At 44.4% G+C, this 19,625-nt stretch overlaps 1 protein-coding gene across 5 annotated transcripts in view; it reads left to right on the top strand.

Moving 5' to 3' along the window:
* The window catches only part of NVL (nuclear VCP like), a 52,610-nt gene extending 33,267 nt beyond the window's left edge, over nt 1–19,343 (top strand). For 2 of the 5 annotated variants that reach the window (XM_079763586.1, XM_079763589.1), the window contains 5 exons: nt 7,292–7,398; nt 9,380–9,456; nt 11,683–11,771; nt 13,308–13,378; nt 17,715–18,512. In XM_079763586.1, coding sequence (XP_079619712.1) covers nt 7,292–7,398; nt 9,380–9,456; nt 11,683–11,771; nt 13,308–13,378; nt 17,715–17,759 — 389 coding nt within the window. In that variant the 3' untranslated portion in view covers nt 17,760–18,512. Of the gene's footprint in view, nt 1–7,291; nt 7,399–9,379; nt 9,457–11,682; nt 11,772–13,307; nt 13,379–17,714; nt 18,515–19,326 lie in introns of those variants that run through there. The other 3 variants (XR_013813107.1, XM_079763587.1, XM_079763588.1) reach the window with 3 other exon arrangements.
* Nucleotides 19,344–19,625: the final 282 nt, after the last annotated feature.

Below are 19,625 nucleotides of genomic sequence, written 5' to 3'. Positions count from 1 at the left end.
GTGTGTGGCAAGTAGCTATTTAGTAATTATTATCATTGTCGCCAGCACTTATGGTAATAGCAGTAGGAACAGTCATTAGGTCATAAAATCACAGCCTTCCTAGAAGAAAGCTTGAAAGTCCCTCAGATTTGGACAGAATCACCTCCTACATTTCCAAAGTAGATACACAGCTTTGTAGCAGATTTCAAGTAGAGAGTTTTTAGTCTGCTGTCTAGCATAATGTAGTCTATGTACCAGCGCTCATTATTGGTCATGTTTGCTTAATGTAAAAACTTAGTGTAATCTCTGTAGATCAGAAAATAACTGGTTCTTCAGCGTCACCAAGTTTTACTTAAATCCTTGCCTTCAAAACAGTCCAGGTACATTGCCTTTCCTCATGGGTTTTCCCCGTGATCTTTTTATTCATCTTGGAATTCTTTAAGGTGCACCAGATTCTCCTTAGTTGTAAAACCCAGAACTGAATATAATAGTCTGTGTTGAGTTTGACCAGCGATACGAATGACAGCTGAATCATCATGTGGGATCATCATGTGTTTGTCCTTGGCAGTGGCCTTGAGTATTGTCTTCCTGTCCATTGCACCTTACTCATCTCTTTTCCTCCATATCAAACAAACCCCATGGCATTGAAGGCCTACTCACATTTACAAATAGATATTCTAGATCTTTTTCACTTGCATTTATGCTTATTGGCCATTCTGTTCTGTTGTACACTGTGCTGTGACATTCTGGTTGGATGGTTTATAGCTTGTTTTCTACTTGGCTTTAAGAAATCCCTCCTTACCTGATGTTCTGGTCAGCTATTGCTGACTGACAGACTCCTGTGGTACTTAGTGCCTTAAAATCGCCATTTTTACTTTGCTCACAGTTTGTGGGTCGCGAATCCAGGAAGGGCTTTTCCGGGTGGCTCACCTCTGACCTAGGTGCCCTCAGCTGGAGTGGCTGGGCCAGAGAATCCCCTGCCAGGGGGCTTCTTCGCTCACGTCTGGTGCCTTGGTGTTAGTTGGCATGTCTCTCCCCCACACTAATTGCCATCTTCCAAGACCTCCCCGTGTGGCTCGGGCTCCCATGAGCATGGTTCTCTGAGTACTCTGACTTCTTACGTGACTGCTGGGTCCTGGGAGACCAAGGTGGGGGCTGCCATTCCTCCTAAAGGCAAGGCCCAGGATGGGCAGACTCTGTTGGTCAGGACAGTGATAGGAAAGCCCAGTCAAAAGAAGAGGAGGTAGGAATTACCTCTGAGAAAACTGACTCTCATTCATCAAGTATTTGATTTTGAGTATATGCCTGGTTCCTGCTGAGCTTTGGGAATTCAAAGGTTAATACTTCAGAGGTTAATTCAGAAAAATTCTTTGCCTGCATATATTCTCATTTGGGGCTGGGGAACACAGGAGAAATAATAGACAAAGAAATAAAAGGGTAGGAGGATACTGAATGGCGGTTGGGGAGAGGAATGCTAATTTAGACTTCATGGGCCTGCGAGGCTTCGTCAGAAGTGACGGTGATTATTTCATGAATCCAAATGATGTGAAGGATTAAGCCATACAAAAATCTGGGAGCAGAGCATTCCAGGGAGAGAGCAAACAAGACGTGGAAGGCCCCGAGGCGAGAACAGATTTGGCCTTTTTTGGAGAACAGCAAGAGAGCCAGTGTGTCCAGAGTGGAATGAGTGGTGGGGACAGTGAGGGAGAGGTGCATGGGCCCTTTTATGTCACAATAAGGGGTGTGGATTTTAGCCTGCCGTGATGGGAAGGCACAGGAGGGTTTCGAGCAGGTTTCAACATTGTTTATTCCGTGTGACTCAGTTCCTGTGAATTGACTAACTCTCCAAGAGAATGGCCATAACAAGTCTTCGTGGTTTTAGATCCGATTAATGAATGGCATGAAAAAGATAAACCCACTCAGGGAAATCAAATGACCCTGCAAAGCCTATAACAAAAACTGTTCTCTGTCCCACCCCTCCGCATCCCCTGCCCAGAGGCAACCACCTGTAAACTTCTTGAGCTGTTTCTTCTGTATTTCCTCCATATTTTCAAATAATATGTTCAAATGGTTCTTTCTTATCAATTTTACACACTGCCCTTTAACTTCTTTTTAAGGTAGATGAAGATCATTATCTTATGTTCACCCTTTATCTATCCCTTCATCTTCACCCCTGTACCTCTGTTCTCTTCACTCTGTCCTAATAGTTTAATACTAGAGGCTCAGTGCACGAAATTTGTGCACAGGTAGGGTCCCTAGGCCTGGCCGGCAATCAGGGCTGATTGGGGCCTTCCAGCTGCTGGCTGGGGCCTTCCTTCGTTCCATGCTGCCCCCCTGGTGGTCAGCACACATCATAGCAAGCGATTGGTCTCCCGGTCGAACTCCCAAGGGTACATTTTGCATATTAGCCTTTTATTTATATATATAAATCAGCCCCGATCAGCCCTGATTGCCGGCCAGGCCTAGGGACCCTACCTGTGCACAAATTTCGTGCACTGAGCCTCTAGTATTAAACTATTAGGACAGAGTGAAGAGAACTTGTGCACGATTTCATGCGCACTAGGCCTCTAGTATATATATACTAGAGGCCTAGTGCGCACGAAATCGTGCACAAGTAGCTCGCTTCCGCTTGCCTCAGCTGGCTGCCCCACCCATCGCTGCTTGTAGCTCGTGTCCCGCCCTCTGCCGCTAGAAGCTCGCGCCCCACCCTCCGCCACGAGAGCCGCTGCTCCTCTGGGTCGTGACGCCGTAACGGCCTTTTATGATATAGATAGAAGATAGTTTGATCACAACTTTGGTTAAATCACTAGTCAGTGTTTACATTACTGATGACTGTAAATATTTCTCTCTGCTCCCCAAGAATAATTCTATGATTGGGTTTCCTTTTTTATTTGACCTTGTTATTCTTAAATTTAATAACTCTAATATTTTGCTTTCTTTCTCTGTTCCTATTCTTCATCCGGTGTGTTTCTTTGATTGTTTATTTCTAGAGCCTTCCCTCTGGAGCCTTCCACCCTCCTGCTCCGTCTGGGCTGGCCACCCTCTGAGGCCGGGTTATTTCAGGACTCACCTTTCCTGTGTTCCTTTGCTTTGCCCTTTGTTTCTGATCTTATCTCTCTCTTGGTTTACTCTTGTTTTGCTAGAGCTTATTTTTCAGTGGCTTTTCTAAGATAGGTCATGTAGGAGGTAACTTTTTTGACTTCTTGTATATTTGAAATTATCTTTTTTTAAAAAATATATATTTTATTGATGTTTTTACAGAGAGGAAGGGAGAGGGATAGAGAGTTAGAAACATTGATGAGAGAGAAACATCGATCAACTGCCTCCTGCACACTCCCCACTGGGGATGTGCCCGCAACCAAGGTACATGCCCTTGACCAGAATCGAACCCGGGACCCTTCAGTCCGCAGGCTGACGCTCCATCCACTGAGCCAAACCGGTTTCGGCTGAAATTATCTTTATTCTGTTCTCATTATTGATTGGCAGCCTGGCAGGGTATAGAATTTGAATTGAAATTTTTTCCCCATAATTTGTAGGTATTGCTTTTTTTTTTTTTCTTTAAAGGTCTATGCCATTCTGGCCTTTTTATGTGACTTTTTGTTCATTTGTTTTATGTATATGCTTAGTACTTGGTGGATCTTAAACCTCCTGAATTGATCTTCTAAATTTCTTCTTTTCTCCTATTTCTAGCACTGTCTTTATTTTTCTTACTAATTTTTGAGGTACTGATTTTTACAAAATAAATGGGAAGACTGTCTTCTCCCCTTTCTACCTCTGGTTGTTCTGAGCAACTGTGACCGCCCTTTTCTGGGAATAAACCACTTCCCTGCGCTCAGCCCGAGGGCATGAAGCTCCTGGTACAAATCACCTCTGGACGACAGGTGGCCTAGTTTTAATCTCTCCTACACACATCTTTGCATTCCCTTCTTTGAATGCCAACTCCCATAAAGGATGTTCTCAGTTGAGGAACTATCTATTCCCACTTAACTCTCTGTCTAACTGGTTAAAAACACTCCTGCACAACATACATAGTTTATGAAACCCAGATAGCTACACCAGCTTATTTTTCTTCTACTCAGTAGGCATCTGTTTCAGCAGCATTTCAGCATCTAGAAAGAGTTTCTGCCTTCTATGTATGGCTCGGTTGAAAAAAGGAATAAGTAAGTTATGTTTAAGCTTCTTCTAGGTCAGGATTAGGTTTGCACTTTTATATTGGAGAGATAGCCCTAGTTCAAGGTCTCTATCCAGCCCAGCTGGTGTAGCTTAGTGAGTAGTTGAGGGTTGAACATGAACCAGGAGGTCAGGGTTCTATTCCCACTTAGGCCACATGCTGGGGTTGCAGGCTCGATCCCCAGTGTGAGGCATGCAGGAAGCAGCTAATCAGTGATTCTCTCTCATCATTGATGTTTCTATCTCTCTTATCCTGTCCCTTCCTCTCTCTCTCTAAAATCAATTTTTAAAAAGTTGCTATAATTACGTATTTGTCAGATGAAAGTATGGATGACTTACAAAGAAAAGGTTTATTTCATTATTTAGCCACTTGAGTTCCAAATGAAATGTAGTGTCTCCTCACCTGTCTAATCTGAATGGCCTTGGATCATGGTTGAATGTTCCTTAAGGCAATTGACCAATGACTAGATGCCATAGTCAAGCCTGTATATCTTACCCTTTGGCACAGTACTGCCCTTTAAAATTAACCTAGGCCCTGGCATCACCTCTGCTGACTTACGGATACCCTGGTGCATAGCAGCACTCAGTAACTATTTGTTTAATGAATCATAGAGATATGCTTCTGTTTCATGAAGGCTGTCTGATTTTTTTAATAATTTTCACTGACACGGTGAGAGTCTCATTAGTCTGAAGCTCTAATTTTTGTAAAAATCAGCTTTAGTGGCATATGCAGTATTCCATAAATTTTACCCATTTTAAGTATACGATTCAGTGGTTTTGAGTATACTTACAGGGTTGTGCAATCTAATTTTAGAACATTTCCATCACCCTAAAAAGAAATCTGTGTCAGTTAGTAGCCACTCCCCATCCTTCCCCCACCCTCAGCCCTAGGCAACCACTAATCTGCACTCTGTCTCCATGGATTTCCCTGTTCTGGATATTTTATGTACATGGAATCGTACAGTATGTGGGCTGTAGTGTCTGGCTTCTTTCACTTTAGTGATGCTTCCCAGGTTCATCCGTGTTGTAGAATGTATGGACACTTCACTCCTTTTTGTTGCTGGAAAATACTCCCTAGTGTGGCTACACCACATTTTATTTCTTCACCAGTTGATGGGCATTTAGGTTGTTTCTTGATCAACAGATAGGAGGTTCCTCTACGGGCATCCGTCTCATTTGTGAGTGATGCATTTTGTCTTTAAAGCTTTGGGGTTGTTGGTGACTTTTTCATTGCAAATGTAAGAATTGATATCTTGACTCTGGCCTGAAATTGTGTTGCTGACACAATTAGGGAGGGATTCAGTTAGGAAATATAACAATAATCCAAGTACAAGATGTTGTTTGTTGTACCCGGTAATGAATGCCTGGGGATGTAGAAATAATCTGGACATGTTGTGTCACACAGTTGACAGGATTTGCTAGTGGATTGGATATGGATGTTGGAGTGTGGAATCAAGATTGACTCCAGGCCCCTCCTCATTCAATTCTGGTCAAGGGCACATGCTGGGGTTCCAGGCTTGATCCCCAGTGTGGAGTGTGCAGGAGGCAGTTGATCAATGATTCTCTCTTATCATTGACTAGAGGCCCGGTGCATGACATTCGTGCACTGGGGGAGGTCCCTCAGCATAGCCTGCGCCCTCTCACAGTCCAGGACCCCTCGGGGGATGTCCACCTGCAGACTTAGGCCCGATCCCCGGTTTTGAAAAGTTAAGTATACACCTACAGTGTGATATAGTCATATGCTTTGCATCCCACAAACGCCTATACAGAGACCTGTTCACGGGTATTCATAGCACATAGACCAAAGTGAACTTGAGCCAAATGTTTATCAACAGAAGAATGAAAAGCAAATTGGGTGTATCCATACAGTGGATATTACTCAGCAATAAAAAAGAATTAAGTACAGCCCTGGCCGGTTTGGCTCAGTGGATAGAGCGTCGGCCTGCGGACTGAGGGGTCCCAGGTTCGATTCGGGTCAAGGGCATGTACCTTGGTTGCGGGCACATCCCCAGAAGAGGGTGTGCAGGAGGCAGCTGATAGATGTTTCTCTCTCATCAATGTTTCTAACTCTCTATCCCTCTCCCTTCCTCTCTGTAAAAAATCAATAAAATATATTTTTTTTAAAAAAAGAATTAAGTACAAATGCACATAGCAATTTAGCTAAACCTCAAAATAATTATGTTGGGTAAAAGAAAGCAGACAGAATACATACTGTATGATACCACTTATAGAAAATTCTAGAAAATGCAAACTAATGTATAGTGACAGAACAGAGCGGTGGCTGTCTAGGGACAAGGGGTGTCAGGGAAGGGCAAGATAGAAAGGTTACAAAGGAATCCTCCATAATTTTTTAAAGTGCAGAGAGTTCCTGAGACCAAAATGTTTGAGATCTTTGCCCTGTAGACTCAGATGACCCTTAGGCATGCTTGTCAGGCGATGCTCTAGCATGATACTGACAAGTTGGGCTTCGGTCTGCAGTGGGGAGCCGGAGTCGAGAGAATTGGACGTGTGTTTTAGGAAGTAACCCTGGCAGCACTGTAAGGCAGTGATGGCAAACCTATGACACGCATGTCAGCACTGACACGCGTAGCCATTTCTGATGACACGCGGCCGCTGAGGCGGCCGCATGCCCAGGATAAAACATTTGCTGCTCCTGAGGATGAAACATTTGCGAAATAATGTCTTTTCCTCAAAGTGACACACTACCCGAGTTCTGCTCAGTTTTTTGGCGAAGTTTGACACACCAAGCTCCAAAGGTTGCCCATCACTGCTGTAAGGGGTCCCAGAGAGGGGAAGGTAGACTCGCGGAGGACATTGGCCTTGACTGAGGGCCGAGGTCATGGGAGGCAGGCTTGATAGCATGTGTCTCCCCCTGGAGGGCATGAGAAACCTGCCTAATATTTGGGGGGCGGGCAGGGTCGTTATCTGAGACGGAGGATCCGGGAGGAGAGCAGGTTTGGGCAGGAAGGTGGGAGTGGGCTTTTCCCTTCTTGAGAGCCTCTTTTGTTAAGGAGAAACTTTCATTTTCATGAGTCTAATCAGCTTTTTCTTTTAAAAAATAGACTCCCCATCTCTCATGTTAATTACATGTTTTTTGAAGACTCTGTTCTATGTGTTTAAGACTCTTGTCTCCCTTCTCTAGATATCATTGACCCTGCGATCCTGCGCCCAGGGCGCCTGGACAAAACCCTCTTCGTGGGTTTGCCGCCCCCCGCAGATCGTCTCGCCATCTTAAAAACCATCACAAAGGTGAGGAAAGGAGATGGCATATCTTTGGGTCTGTTTCTCTCATTTTAAATACTGACAAGTCGCAATTTAGGATGCCCAGTCACCTTCTGCTCTGCAGCTTTAAATATTTGCCCAGCCTCTGTCTCCCAAATCTGTCTTTCATTTCCCCCCTATAAATGTCATTAACACTTCCCTTATCCCAGAAAGCCAGAAAGGTTATTTGATGTCTACCAGATGCTTTGAGATATTACAGTCTTTAAAATGGTGATAAAACTCCCACTTAAACTTAGCGTTTTAACCATCTTTAAGTGTTAGTTCCTTGGCCTTTCTACATTCACATTGTTGTACAGCCCTCACTGCTGTCCATCCCCAGACTCCGATTTTCTAGTTCCTGGTCCAGTGTTGTTTCCACTTGTTTGACCTTTTTATTAAAATGTAATACAGGCACAAAAAACGTGGACATGTCATTCAGTGTCCAACTCCATGAGTTTTCATAAACAAACTCTACGCCACCCTCCCACCCTGGAGTTAATTGACTAAATTGAAAACATTTACATTCAAGGGAACCTTAGGGGTCATGCAGTCTGGCCATCTAGTTTTATACACACGGGGGGGGGGGGGGGGGAGTGGGGGAGAAAGCATAGCCCTACCCTAATTGGGTCAGCTGTTAGAGCGGACTGACGGGTCTCGGGTTCGATTCTGGTCAAGGGCATGTAACTTGGTTGCAGGCTCAATCCCCAGCTCAGGTGTGGGAGGCAGCCAATCGATGTGTCTCTCTCACATCGATGTTTCCCTCTCTCTCTAAAAGTCAATGGAAAAATATCCCTTCCCCCCCAAAAAAAAACACCACCACCACAAAGACTGTTTGCCTAAGATCACCCGGAGAGTATTTTTGCCATGCTTATTTCCCGGGTCCAAGTGGGTTGAATGAGAAACAACTCTTTCCTGAACCTGTGTTAGATGAACATTAGTGTTTTATTAAATAATAGCAGCTAGCAGATGTACAGTTCATGAAATTCGTAAATGCGCCCAGCTGGGAGGAAGGAGGGGACACGGTCTGAGTGTGGGCCCAGAGGCAGGTGATGGATTGCATGAGGTGCTGGAACTGAACCACATCCTGCTTGGAGCAACGCCGTGCTAATATTTACACTTACCTTGAAGCCTAATGGCAAATATTCACTTTCTTTGTGTATCTTTCTTCTTAAGCTATTCATTTTCTAATGTAATAATTGCTACAAAGGCTATAGGCAATGTATATGTAAGTTATGAATCAGAACAATAAAGCAAATACTCACGAACCTATCATTTATGTCATATATTTTAAATCACTAAAAACTGTTTTGTTTGCCTCTGAGAGAGACTGGAAATGTCACTGAACAGTATGCATGCACCATACTGTGTTAGTGCTGCTGGAATTCTGAGACTGTTCTGATACTTGTCCTTTCTAGCATTTCTTGGTGTTAGCCACAGGGGACTTAGCACCAAAGTCAGGGTTGGGTTTAGGTGAAGGGTTGAGAAAGAACACATTGAGCGGAGGGCTTTTGGCTGTTCCTTTAGAGCAGTTTCCTGCTGATCTCTCCTGGCCAGCTGCAGTATAATTTCTCCCTTCCTGGCCAGCCAGAAACCACACGCATACGCACATCAAGACCAAGCACTGCTGACGTCTTTGCCACATTTAATCAGCAAAGGAAATGGGTGTCCTCACCTTTGGGAAGATGGAGCTGGTGATTTTGTTCTTGGTGATGTTTTGTTTCTGTTGCAACTGCAGACAGATTCTTCAAACTTCACAAGCATAAGCTGCCTTTAGCTTGCCCAGGTTTGGAGCCTGCTGCTTAACCTCATTTCTCAAAATGGAAATTTGTAAAAATCTTGTAACACTGCTGTGGGAGTCAGTTATACTCATTTAGTCACGTAGCCAGTGCTGTTTACTAAGAACCTTTCATGTGGAAAAGTTTCGGTCATTGAACCCTCAAGGAAAAATCATTTTTTCTCTCTCATTCAGAATGGCACCAAACCCCCACTGGACACCGATGTCAACCTGGAAGCGATTGCTGGTGACCATCGCTGTGATTGCTATTCGTAAGGATCTCAGTCTCAAGTTTGTTCTCTCTCCGAGGCTCAGTTTCCTCGTGTGTCACGTGAGGGAGAAGGGCGATGTTGGGAGGATGAAGTCGGGTGTCATATGGAGCCCTTGGTGACGGGTCTGGCCCTTTCCTGCCCTTTTCTTCTTAGAGAAGCAGCTCCCACGAGGAGGAATTTGGAAGTGGGGGGTCCTCTCAGGTGTTGACTCTCAGCTGCCCTTCACTGTCTGTCTGTCTGTCTGTCTGTCAACCGGTTGCCAAATTACCCAGGTGCTTCAAGCATTTCGAAGAGAATAAGCAACGGCTCAGAACTTATTTTGCAGCACATCCACCCATGAGCATCCACACAGCCCATAGTAAACACAGGAAGTGAAACATTTCTGCCTTCAGCTCTCATATTTGCTGGTGGATGTAGTTTTTGGTGTGTTTTTTTTTCTTTCATATGTTTTTAAGGAAATTGGTTAACTTTCCCGTTTGAGTATACAGGAAGAAATGAAACAAGCTTATCAGGGGAAGATGTCTCTGGCTTATTTGAAAGGCTGTGTTGCCTGTCCATGTTACACTTGGGGTTCATGATGTCCCTGTAGGTCAAGGCCAAATAATGTGGAGGGAGGTGGGGTGTTCATCATTGAGGACTTCAGGAGTCTGTCATTCAGCAACATAAACTTTCAGCCAAAGAACACATCCACTGGCGTAACCCAGGCCCTCCGTTATCTCAATCCTAGTTGAAGAATGTCCCATCACCATCTCTTTATAAATATGACTTCACTCAAAACCATGCTGATCATTTTTAGGGAGTGTGGTCAGAGACAACGTTTTATCTCCAATTTTTAAATACATGGGCATCTAGGCTCTGAGTGTCAATCTTTGTTCTGCCACTCCCACACCCCTGAGAGATGCGCTCTGGTCAGTAACTTTGGCTCATTTAAGGTTGTCTCAGTGAGCCCAGCATGTATGTGATCATTAGCTAATGTTCTAACCCTCACACTTTACAATGAAACATTGGATTCAGTTAATAACGTAAACTCTGTGGGTCTTTCATTTATATATTACGTGGGTCATCAACATTGTATATTAAAGTAGGTTAATGTCTGGAAATAAGGTTTTTGTCTCAAATTCAAGCTCTTTCTCAAAGGATCGTCAAGACTTGGTCAAGATGTTAATGTAGTGAAACAGCAGTCAGCACCATTGTCTTCTATTGAACGCAAGTGGACTCAGCATATTATTACATGGAATAATTAAATGAAGGCTTGTTAGTTCTTGTCATATTTTAAGTAACTTACGAGTCTACTTAGCTTGAGCTTGAATCAAATACATCAAAGACTTTATAGCCTTTGTATTTTCCCCTTTTGAACATGGAGCCATAAATGACTTTTTATATATAAGCTTGTTTTAGACAGGAGGTAATCTAGGAATGGGCCATCAGCACTTAGCACAGGCCATGGGAACAAAAATTTACAATCAACGTTGTGTCAGTTTCTTTCTACTGATGATGTTTTAAGCTTTTTTTCTTTTTTCTTTTTAGTATATTTTTATTGATTTCAGAGAGGAGGCAAGAGAAACATCAATGATGAGAGAGAATCATTAATCGCCTGCCTCCTGCACGCCCCTCACTGGGGATTGAGCCCGCAACCCAGGCATGTGCCCTGACCCGGAATCCAACCTGGGACCCTTCAGTCTGTAGGCCGATGCTCTATCCACTGAGCCATACCAGTTAGGGCAGGCTTTTTTTTTCTTTTTAGTATATTTTTATTGATTTCAGAGAGGGGGAGAGTGAAACATCAATGATGAGAGAGAATCATTGATTGGCTGCCTCCTGCACGCCCCCCTACTGAGCATCGAGCCCAAAACCCAGGCATGTGCCCTGACTGGGAATCAAACCGTGACCTGGTTCATAGGTTGATGCTCAACCACAACCACGCCAGTTGGGCGATGTTCTAAGCTTTTTATATTAACGTGGGTGTCTATATAGCTGTTACCATGGGACTATTTGTGATTCATTGCATTGTTTCCTCCATGATTTCCTTTCTTCTGAAAGTTAGAAATATTTTAAGTGAAAGCTAAAACTCTTTCCTACCGACAGTAATTAGTTTAGCCCACATTTATGGGTCAGTTTCTTTTCTGACTGTTTAATATGGGACTTAAAAGAAAATGACTCTCAGGCTTCTTTCTGGCCTAAACAGTCTCTAATTATAAATAAGTAAGACGACTTCTTTTATTCCAGGGGCGCAGATCTCTCTGCTTTGGTGCGGGAAGCTTCCGTCTGTGCCCTGAGACAGGAAATGGCAAGACAGAAAAGTGGAAATGAAAAAGGTACGGTTCTCCCCGGAGGCTCTCAGTCCTAATCCGTTAGCACTCTGGACACCGAACACCGCTATTGATCTGAAACGTGACCACTTTCTGGCGTCTCTCATCTGTGATATTAAAACTGGTATTTCTGTCTGATAAGATCTTTAGAAGCCTTTCAGAATATGATGTAAATTTTAAGTAGAAAATATTAATATTAAGTAGAAAACACATACATGAGAAATGAACATTGAAATAACTTTCCATATACTTAGACTCTCCTTTCAAAAGACAAAATCAGTACGTGTTATTATGTGATGATTTGGGGCCATCTCAACAGCTCGGCGCTGTTCTTCACATTTGACAGTGTCTTCCTATGATTTGGGCATGTGTGGCCAAAAAAGACTCATTTCCTACCTGCATTCCAACCAGGCCAAGTACAGAATAGAGCCTTGCCTTGGCTCGGTTCCTGTGACAGTTAATGGTTTGATCAGTCTGTGGCTGTGCTTGACAGTCCTTGTAAACACCTTCTTCAGAAGACCTGCCTTTTCCTCTAAACCCGTACTTTATCAAATTCAAGTCTGTGTTGATTTCCTTTTTGCTCAGTAGATTTCCAAAGGATGTCTTCTTTATTTGAGCTGATGCCCCCACCACTTTATTTTTCTTAGGCCTCCAGGAATCTTAGAGTGAAATTTGTTTCTGGCTACAGCAGCATGTGCTCAGCTTAGATCCGTCAGCACACATATCTTAATCACAAAGTCCCCGAGGTTTTTGGTTAATTTTAAGATCCAGTTATCTGAACTTCTTTTATTGTCATCTGTTTTAAATTCCTTTTGGAAGTAGGTGGGATATAATGAGCAAAATTAGAATCTCTTGTAAAAGACGTCATCTGTGGTAGTAGGCTGTCTGAGAGCTGGGTCTGATGACTAGCTTGGGGTTTGTTTTATAACTAAAAATTAACAGGCCGCCGTACACGCATTGGCTGCTACTAATGACTGTTTGGACGTTGTCTTGTAAACACAGAATACATTCTGACATCCCTGCTTTGCTACAGGTGTTAACACACTTTATTATGGTCATCATTTTGCAGTATATGCATATAGTTGTGATCATGTTGCACACCTTAACTAGCATATGTCTACAGATCTCCGTAAAGCGGGGGAGGGGAGGGAATAAACTAATAAATAAAACACAGGGACCGTTTTTTGTTTTTAAAGGGACAAAAATCTCGCTCTAATTAAAGACAAAGTACTTTTTTATATAATTTGTTCCAAAATAAATTGCTTTGATTGCTTGGGCCGGGGGGAGATTGAACTAAAATACATTATATGAAACTTAACCATTTATGTAAATTAAATATGGTCAGGAATATGTAAATGAAGCTAAAAGGAACCAGGGTCCTACATCCTGTTTGAATGTTGTTCTGAGTAGACTAGCCCCATTGTCGTCACTGCTGTCCTCACCGTTCCCCTGGAATGGGTGGAAGTCTCGAGAGAAGCTCAATTATAAATCACAGCCGGCATACTGTGCCCAGATACGTATGTTCATGCTTTTGCTCCACAGGTGAACTCAAGGTTAGTCAGAAGCACTTTGAAGAAGCTTTCAAGAAAGTGAAATCATCTATATCAAAAAAGGTAAGAAATGTGCCCTAGCTGGTTTGGCTCAAATGGACAGAGCGTCAGCCTGCGGACTGAAGGGTCCCAGGTTCGATTCTGGCCAAGGGCACATGCCTGGGTTGTGGGCTCGGTCCCCAGTAGGGGGCGTGCAGGAGGCAGCCAATCTGTGATTCTCTCTCATCATTGATGTTTCTGTCTCTCTCTCCTTCTTCCGTCTTCTCTAAAATCAATAAAAATATATTTATTTTTTTTAAAAAAAAAAAAGGTAAGAAATGTTCTTAAATGTAGAGAGAAAAGAGACTAGAATTTAGACCGGTAGATAGGACCTCATGGAAATAAAATGATTGCCTGTGTGAGTGCTTGAGAGAGAGATCAGTTTGTTGTTCCACTTATGCATGCATTGGTTGATTCTTCTTGTATGTGCCCTGACCGGAGATTGAACCTTTCGACGTTGGCATATCAGGATGACGCTCCAACCGAGCTGCCAGGCCAGGACTGTCTTAGAGTTTCCATCAATCATCATAATGAGAAACAGCAATCTATTCATGTAACTGTTTGGACTTTGACTTACGGTTTTCAATCAATAATCATAATGAGAAACACTGAGCCTGGATGATAAAGGGCTAACGATGTAAAGGTAGTTGTGGTGGAGTCCATGAGCAGGTCCTCGTGGCTAAGGCGCGTTACAGCTCTAGGAGTCGGGAAACAAAAGGCATCCACTGAACACAATGGATCCCGACAGCATCGAACCCACACATTTCCCAGGGCTGGGCATTGCCCTGCCGGCTCTCTCTGTAGGTGTCATAGCTGCCAGACTTCACTGCGTAACACCCACTTTAACTTACTGCAAACAACACCTCAACCAAGTAAGACACGCCATGTAAAACCTGGCATTTTATGCAGAAAAAGCCAGAGTGATTTCTTAACCTTTTTCTGACATTATGGTGAAGATGTTTCTGCTTTCCTGAAACTTAGGGTAAGCCCCTAGCACTTTGAGTAGTCTAGCTCCAAGAAGATAAGACTGTTGAGGGTGTAGCTGGCATTAGGCAGGAAGTCTGCCTGCAGGAACCAGGTTACTCGGTTATTCGCCCCCATAGCAAGAGAATTCCCTGATGGCTCTAGCAGGGGAGTCTCAGGGAAGCCTGTGATTGGTCCAGCTCAGGTGAGGAGCTCATGCCAAAACCACTTACTGGCCAGCTAGGAATTCACTCTGTCTGGCTGGGTCTACGGGGCAACATGACTTCAAGCCCTAGAATGAAAAGCTGAAAATAAAACAGTGGTCCTCACGTTAATTGACGTGTAATAATCAGCTTAGTCATCTGCCTTATTTGTGGCGGGTTGAGATTTTTAGTCTTCTTTTCACACTGAGAGAATCACTAGATTTTGTTAAATGTGAAAGGAACACTTGCTGTATTTTTTCAGCCTTTCAGACATACGTAGAGAAATGGCGATGGGCTTTGAAGTGAGTTAACGTTAACCAGGTGATCAGGAGATGTCTGAAAAAGCAAAGGAAAGGAGAACGGCGTGGGAGTGCTCTCCCCGGGCCTGCGGAGCTGGTCTTGATAGTTCCGGAATGTTCGGCATGTTCTCAAGCCTCTCTTTCCGGGGAGCAGCTGCTTCCCTGGGGCCTCCTGATGCTGAATTTGGGGTCAGAGAGGAACAGCAGGGAAAGTGGATTTGGTGTCCAGCAGCTAGCTGGCGTAACCCTGGGGTCTGGTTTAGAGGCCCAACGCAGACATTGTCACCTGGCCCAGTCAATCCTCACTAACTGGTTGAGAGTGGGAAGTGAGGACAGTGAGCAACATTTCCTCTGAGCTCTGCCTGTTTGCCTCATCCTCTCCCACTCTGCTGGTACCAACCCGCCAGGCTCCACCTGAAGACCCTGCCCCGCCCTACTTTCTAGTGAGAGGCTATGTCTGTCGTGGTCCCAAGAAGACTCAGTCGGCTGGAATTTGTTAGGACAGATATCCCAGCAACTAAGATGGGACTCTTTTTTGCCAGTTGCTTTTTGAATCCAGAATGTTCATTTCAGCTGTGTCATCCTTTATTTTCTCTGCTCGGCGAAGCCAAGCCCTCGCGTCCAGACCAGCAGAGCGTAACTTACTCTGCCGGCTTGTTGTTGTTTTTCAGTCTTAACGGCTCACCAGTGACCTGGGGCACGGTTAACTGTTAATAAATGTTGAGACCTTGAGATTATTTTCCCACCTATTTATTACCTCAAATTACAGTCTTTCACTCCGCCTACTATGGCCTTGTTCCATTGTCAGGAAGCCAGTCTCACTTAAACATAAATTACACCTTTTTTCTGTCCTCCTCTATAAAAGCAACATCAGAGAAACCCTATTGTTTTTGTTTGTTTGTTTGTTTGTTTTTAGAAACCGTACTGTTTTGTTAACTCATTGATTTAGTGGTTTTCGCACCCACTGGCCAGAGCACTTTGATTCTTTTCTTCACACAGAATAATATGGGTCATCTATTTGCCCGATTATTTCTGTCACACTGACATTTATGAGAGGAAAAACCTCCCCTTACGCCTAGTGTATTAATGGATTGCCTAAGATCTCATTCTTCCATCTGTACATAAACATTTATCATGTACCTACTATTCTTTAGGCCAGACACCGTGCTGGACTTACAAGATATAAAATCATATAGACATAGTTCCTAATCTTTATGAGCAATTAGGAGTTGTATGGTAAGCATTTCCATAAATGTGTACATAGAAACCTGCTAACCTGGTCACTCTACTCCACTAATGTTACATTGCCAGTAGCTTTTGCTAATTAGAAGGTGTTGACTACATGACAGATTCAGTCCAGTGGATTCTATTAAAGGCATATCTGAACCTATAATTCCAGACATTGGAGATTTCTTTTTACCCTTTTAGGAAGGATGCATGTATGTCTTAGGGATGCTACTTCATTCTAGTGTATTTGCACGTGTATGCAGGGAACAATCTAAAAGGATATATTGATGGAGGGCTGGATAGAAGAGAGCCTTTTTCCCCTTTATAACTGTTTAATACATATTTTAAAATATGTTTTGATTTTTAAGGGAGAGGGGAAGAGAAAGAGAGAAATATCGATGCGATAGACAAGCACTAATCGGCTGACTCCTGCATACCTCCTACTGGGGATCGAGCCCAAAAACCAGGCATGTGCCCTGACTGGGAATCAAACCAGCAACCTCTGGGTGCAGACGACACTCCACCCACTGAGCCCACTGGCCAAGGCTATAGAGCCCTGTGATCATTTTACCTATCCAGAAGAATATAACAAAATTAGATTTTTTTAAAATATTTTAAAGGGCTGGAAAAACGGAAACATGCTGTATTTCTTTGGGATAAACGTATAGGAGTGGAATGGCTTAAATGTGAAAGGCTGACAACACCAAAGGGTAGCAAGAATGTGAAGCAACTAGAACTCTCATACTTGGTTGTTGAAAATCTAGAAGGATCCAACCCCATTGAAAAGTACTCTGACAGTTCCTGACCAATAGCATTGCTTACGCAGCCTCCGCTTTGCCTCTCATTCCAGTCCGGACTCAGTATGGTTTAGAATTTTGCTTTACTAATTAGTTAGAGACATAAGTGTCTTCTACCCTGATTTGGGGGGCAAACTTTTTATGTCAACAATTATGAGAGTCATGGGTCCTCCCTGGAGAAAGGAGTGTGTATGGACGCGGATGTGGGGAGGGGAGGTCCGCTCTCGGTGTATTAGCTGGCTCGGGCTGACATGACGAAGTACCGCAGACGGGGGCTTACACAGCAGCAGTTTGTTTCTCACGGTTCTGGAGAGTAGAAGTCCAAGATCAAGGTGTTGGCAGGGGTGGTTTCTTCGAGGCCCCGCCCCGCCCCTTACAGATGACTGTCCTCTTTCTGTCTCTTCACATGGACCTCCCTCCGCGTGTCTGTGTCTTAGTCTCCTTGTAAAGATGCCAGTCCTGGTGGGAGTGGAGCCCCCCCTCACGACATTACTTTCACTCAACTGCCTCTTTAAAGACCCTGTCTCTAGCCCTAACCGGTTTGGCTCAGTGGATAGAGCGTCGGCTGTCAAGGGTCCCAGGTTCGATTCCTCTGGTCAAGGGCATGTACCTTGGTTTCGGGCACATACCCAGTGGGAAGTGTGCAGGAGGCAGCTGATCGATGTTTCTCTCTCATTGATGTTTCTAACTCTCTATTCCTCTCCCTTCCTCTCTGTAAAAAAATCAATAAAATATATTTAAAAAAAGACCCTGTCTCTAAACAGGGTCACTCTGAAGTTCTAGGACCTCAGCATATAAATTCTGGGGGGGACACAATTCATCCCGGAGGAACAGTGATCAGCTCTGTGTTCTGTCTTCTCCCCCCTCCCAGGACCAGCTGATGTATGAGGCTCTGAAGCAGTCCCTCGGCCAGTGACCCCAGCAGTGGCCGGAGGAGTCCAGGGCGCCGGCCTGGCGAGAAGCCCACCCTCCGAGCGGGCGCTTGCAGCTCGGCAGATGTGGCCGCATGTCAGCTTTGATTCTCAAATTCATGAGGCCAAGTCGGAGCTGAAGATTTCTTCCCATCTGGTCAGCCTTGTTTGGAAACGGCCTACCTCCCCTTTAAAAAAAAAAATGAAGCTGCCAAAATAAAATAACTGGTACTTTTTTAAATAAAATTTTTATATTGAAACTATCTCAACTGTACTATGGAAAGGTTGCATTTACAGTAAAAAACAAACAAACAACTTTCTGCCTCTGAACCATCTGAACGGAAGTTGCCAACCTCATAGCCCGTCACCCCCAAATACTTCCGTGTATGTTTCCCACGCACCAAGATACTCCCCTGCGTAACCACCATCACAGCCAGGGAGTAGCGGCGGTCACTGCTCCCGTCTCCATCTCCCAGGAGCGCCCTTCGCAGGCAGAGGGTCCGGGTTACAATGAGCTGTGCTTCCTTAGAAGCAGCTCCTCCGTCTTGGCCTCTGGCACTTGCAGGTTAAAGGCAGCCCCTCTGTGGACTGCGCTCGGCGTGGGTTAGTCTGAGGTTCCCTCTCGGGGAGCCCCAGGTTGTGCACCTTTGGGAGGAATCGCATGAAGCGACGCCGAGTCCTCGTTGCGTCCCGTCAAAGGCACGTGATTTCGAGTTGCCCCTTCCTGAGATTGTCCGCTTCGGTCACCTGATTAAGGTGGCTCTGCCAAGCTTGCTGTACTATAAGGTTGCTTTTACTTTAAAATATGTTTTTATTGATTTCAGAGAAGAAGGGAGAGGGGGAGAGAGAGAGAAACATCAATGATGAGAGAGAATCATTGCCTCCTGCATGCCCCCCAGTGGGGATCGAGCCCGCAACCAGGGTATGTGCCCCTGACTGGAATCGAACCCGGGACCCTTGAGTCCGCAGGCTCTATCCACTGAGCCAAACCAGCCAGGGCATAAGGTTACTTTTTCCTTAGGGAGGTATTGGAAACTCGGTAAGTAGTCCATTTCTCATCACACTCGGGTATCACCATGTTCTCATGAGTTGTTTCCCATTGCTATCGTCACATGATGTTCAGACTGCCCCAGATTTGGCGGTGTGGGAGCCCTCTCACGCTGGCCTCTACCCGGGACCTTTGATGAGTCCCTTGCTGATACTTCTGAAGGGTTTAATTTGTGTCTAATCTCATTCCTCGTTCATGGTGCCGCGCGCACGTGTATTCTGAGGCTGGGTAGGTGGGTTTCATTACCTGGGTCTGTTCGCCCAAGATTTCTCCTCCACCTCCCTCGACACAAATTGTTAGGCTACATCTTCTTTCCATCGGAATATTGTTTTCCCTTTTTTATTGAATGTTTTGGGGTGACACTGGTTGATAACAATTCTGTAACGCATCATCTGTACCCTGTACTGTGTGTTCACTACCCCCAGTTATGCTACTTTTAAGAGTGTAATTGATAAAATGGGGAAAGTACTAATACATAAAAGCAAAGCAGGTAACTAAGACAGCCCTTTTTTTTTTTTTTCAAGGAGTTCACAGGAGGATGCAGACACCTAAACAGTATCACAGGCCCAAGAAAGAGGTATGGCCCTAACCGGTGTGGCTCAGTGGATAGAGCGTTGGCCTGCAGACTCAAGGGTCCCAGGTTCGATTCTGGTCAAGGGCATGTACCTTGGTTGCGGGCACATCCCCAGTAGCGGGTGTGTAGGAGGCAGCTGATCGATGTTTCTCTCTCATCGATGTTTCTAACTATCCCTCTCCCTTCCTCTCTGTGAAAAAAAAATCAGTAAAATATATTTTTAAAAAAAGAAAGGTATGAAGAGAAGGG

Source organism: Cnephaeus nilssonii, assembly GCF_951640355.1.
Source record: "Cnephaeus nilssonii genome assembly, chromosome: 23".
NCBI classification, from domain to species: Eukaryota; Metazoa; Chordata; class Mammalia; order Chiroptera; family Vespertilionidae; genus Cnephaeus; species Cnephaeus nilssonii.
Note: the sequence above shows the minus strand (reverse complement) of the source record. Positions and strands in the feature narration are given on the sequence as shown.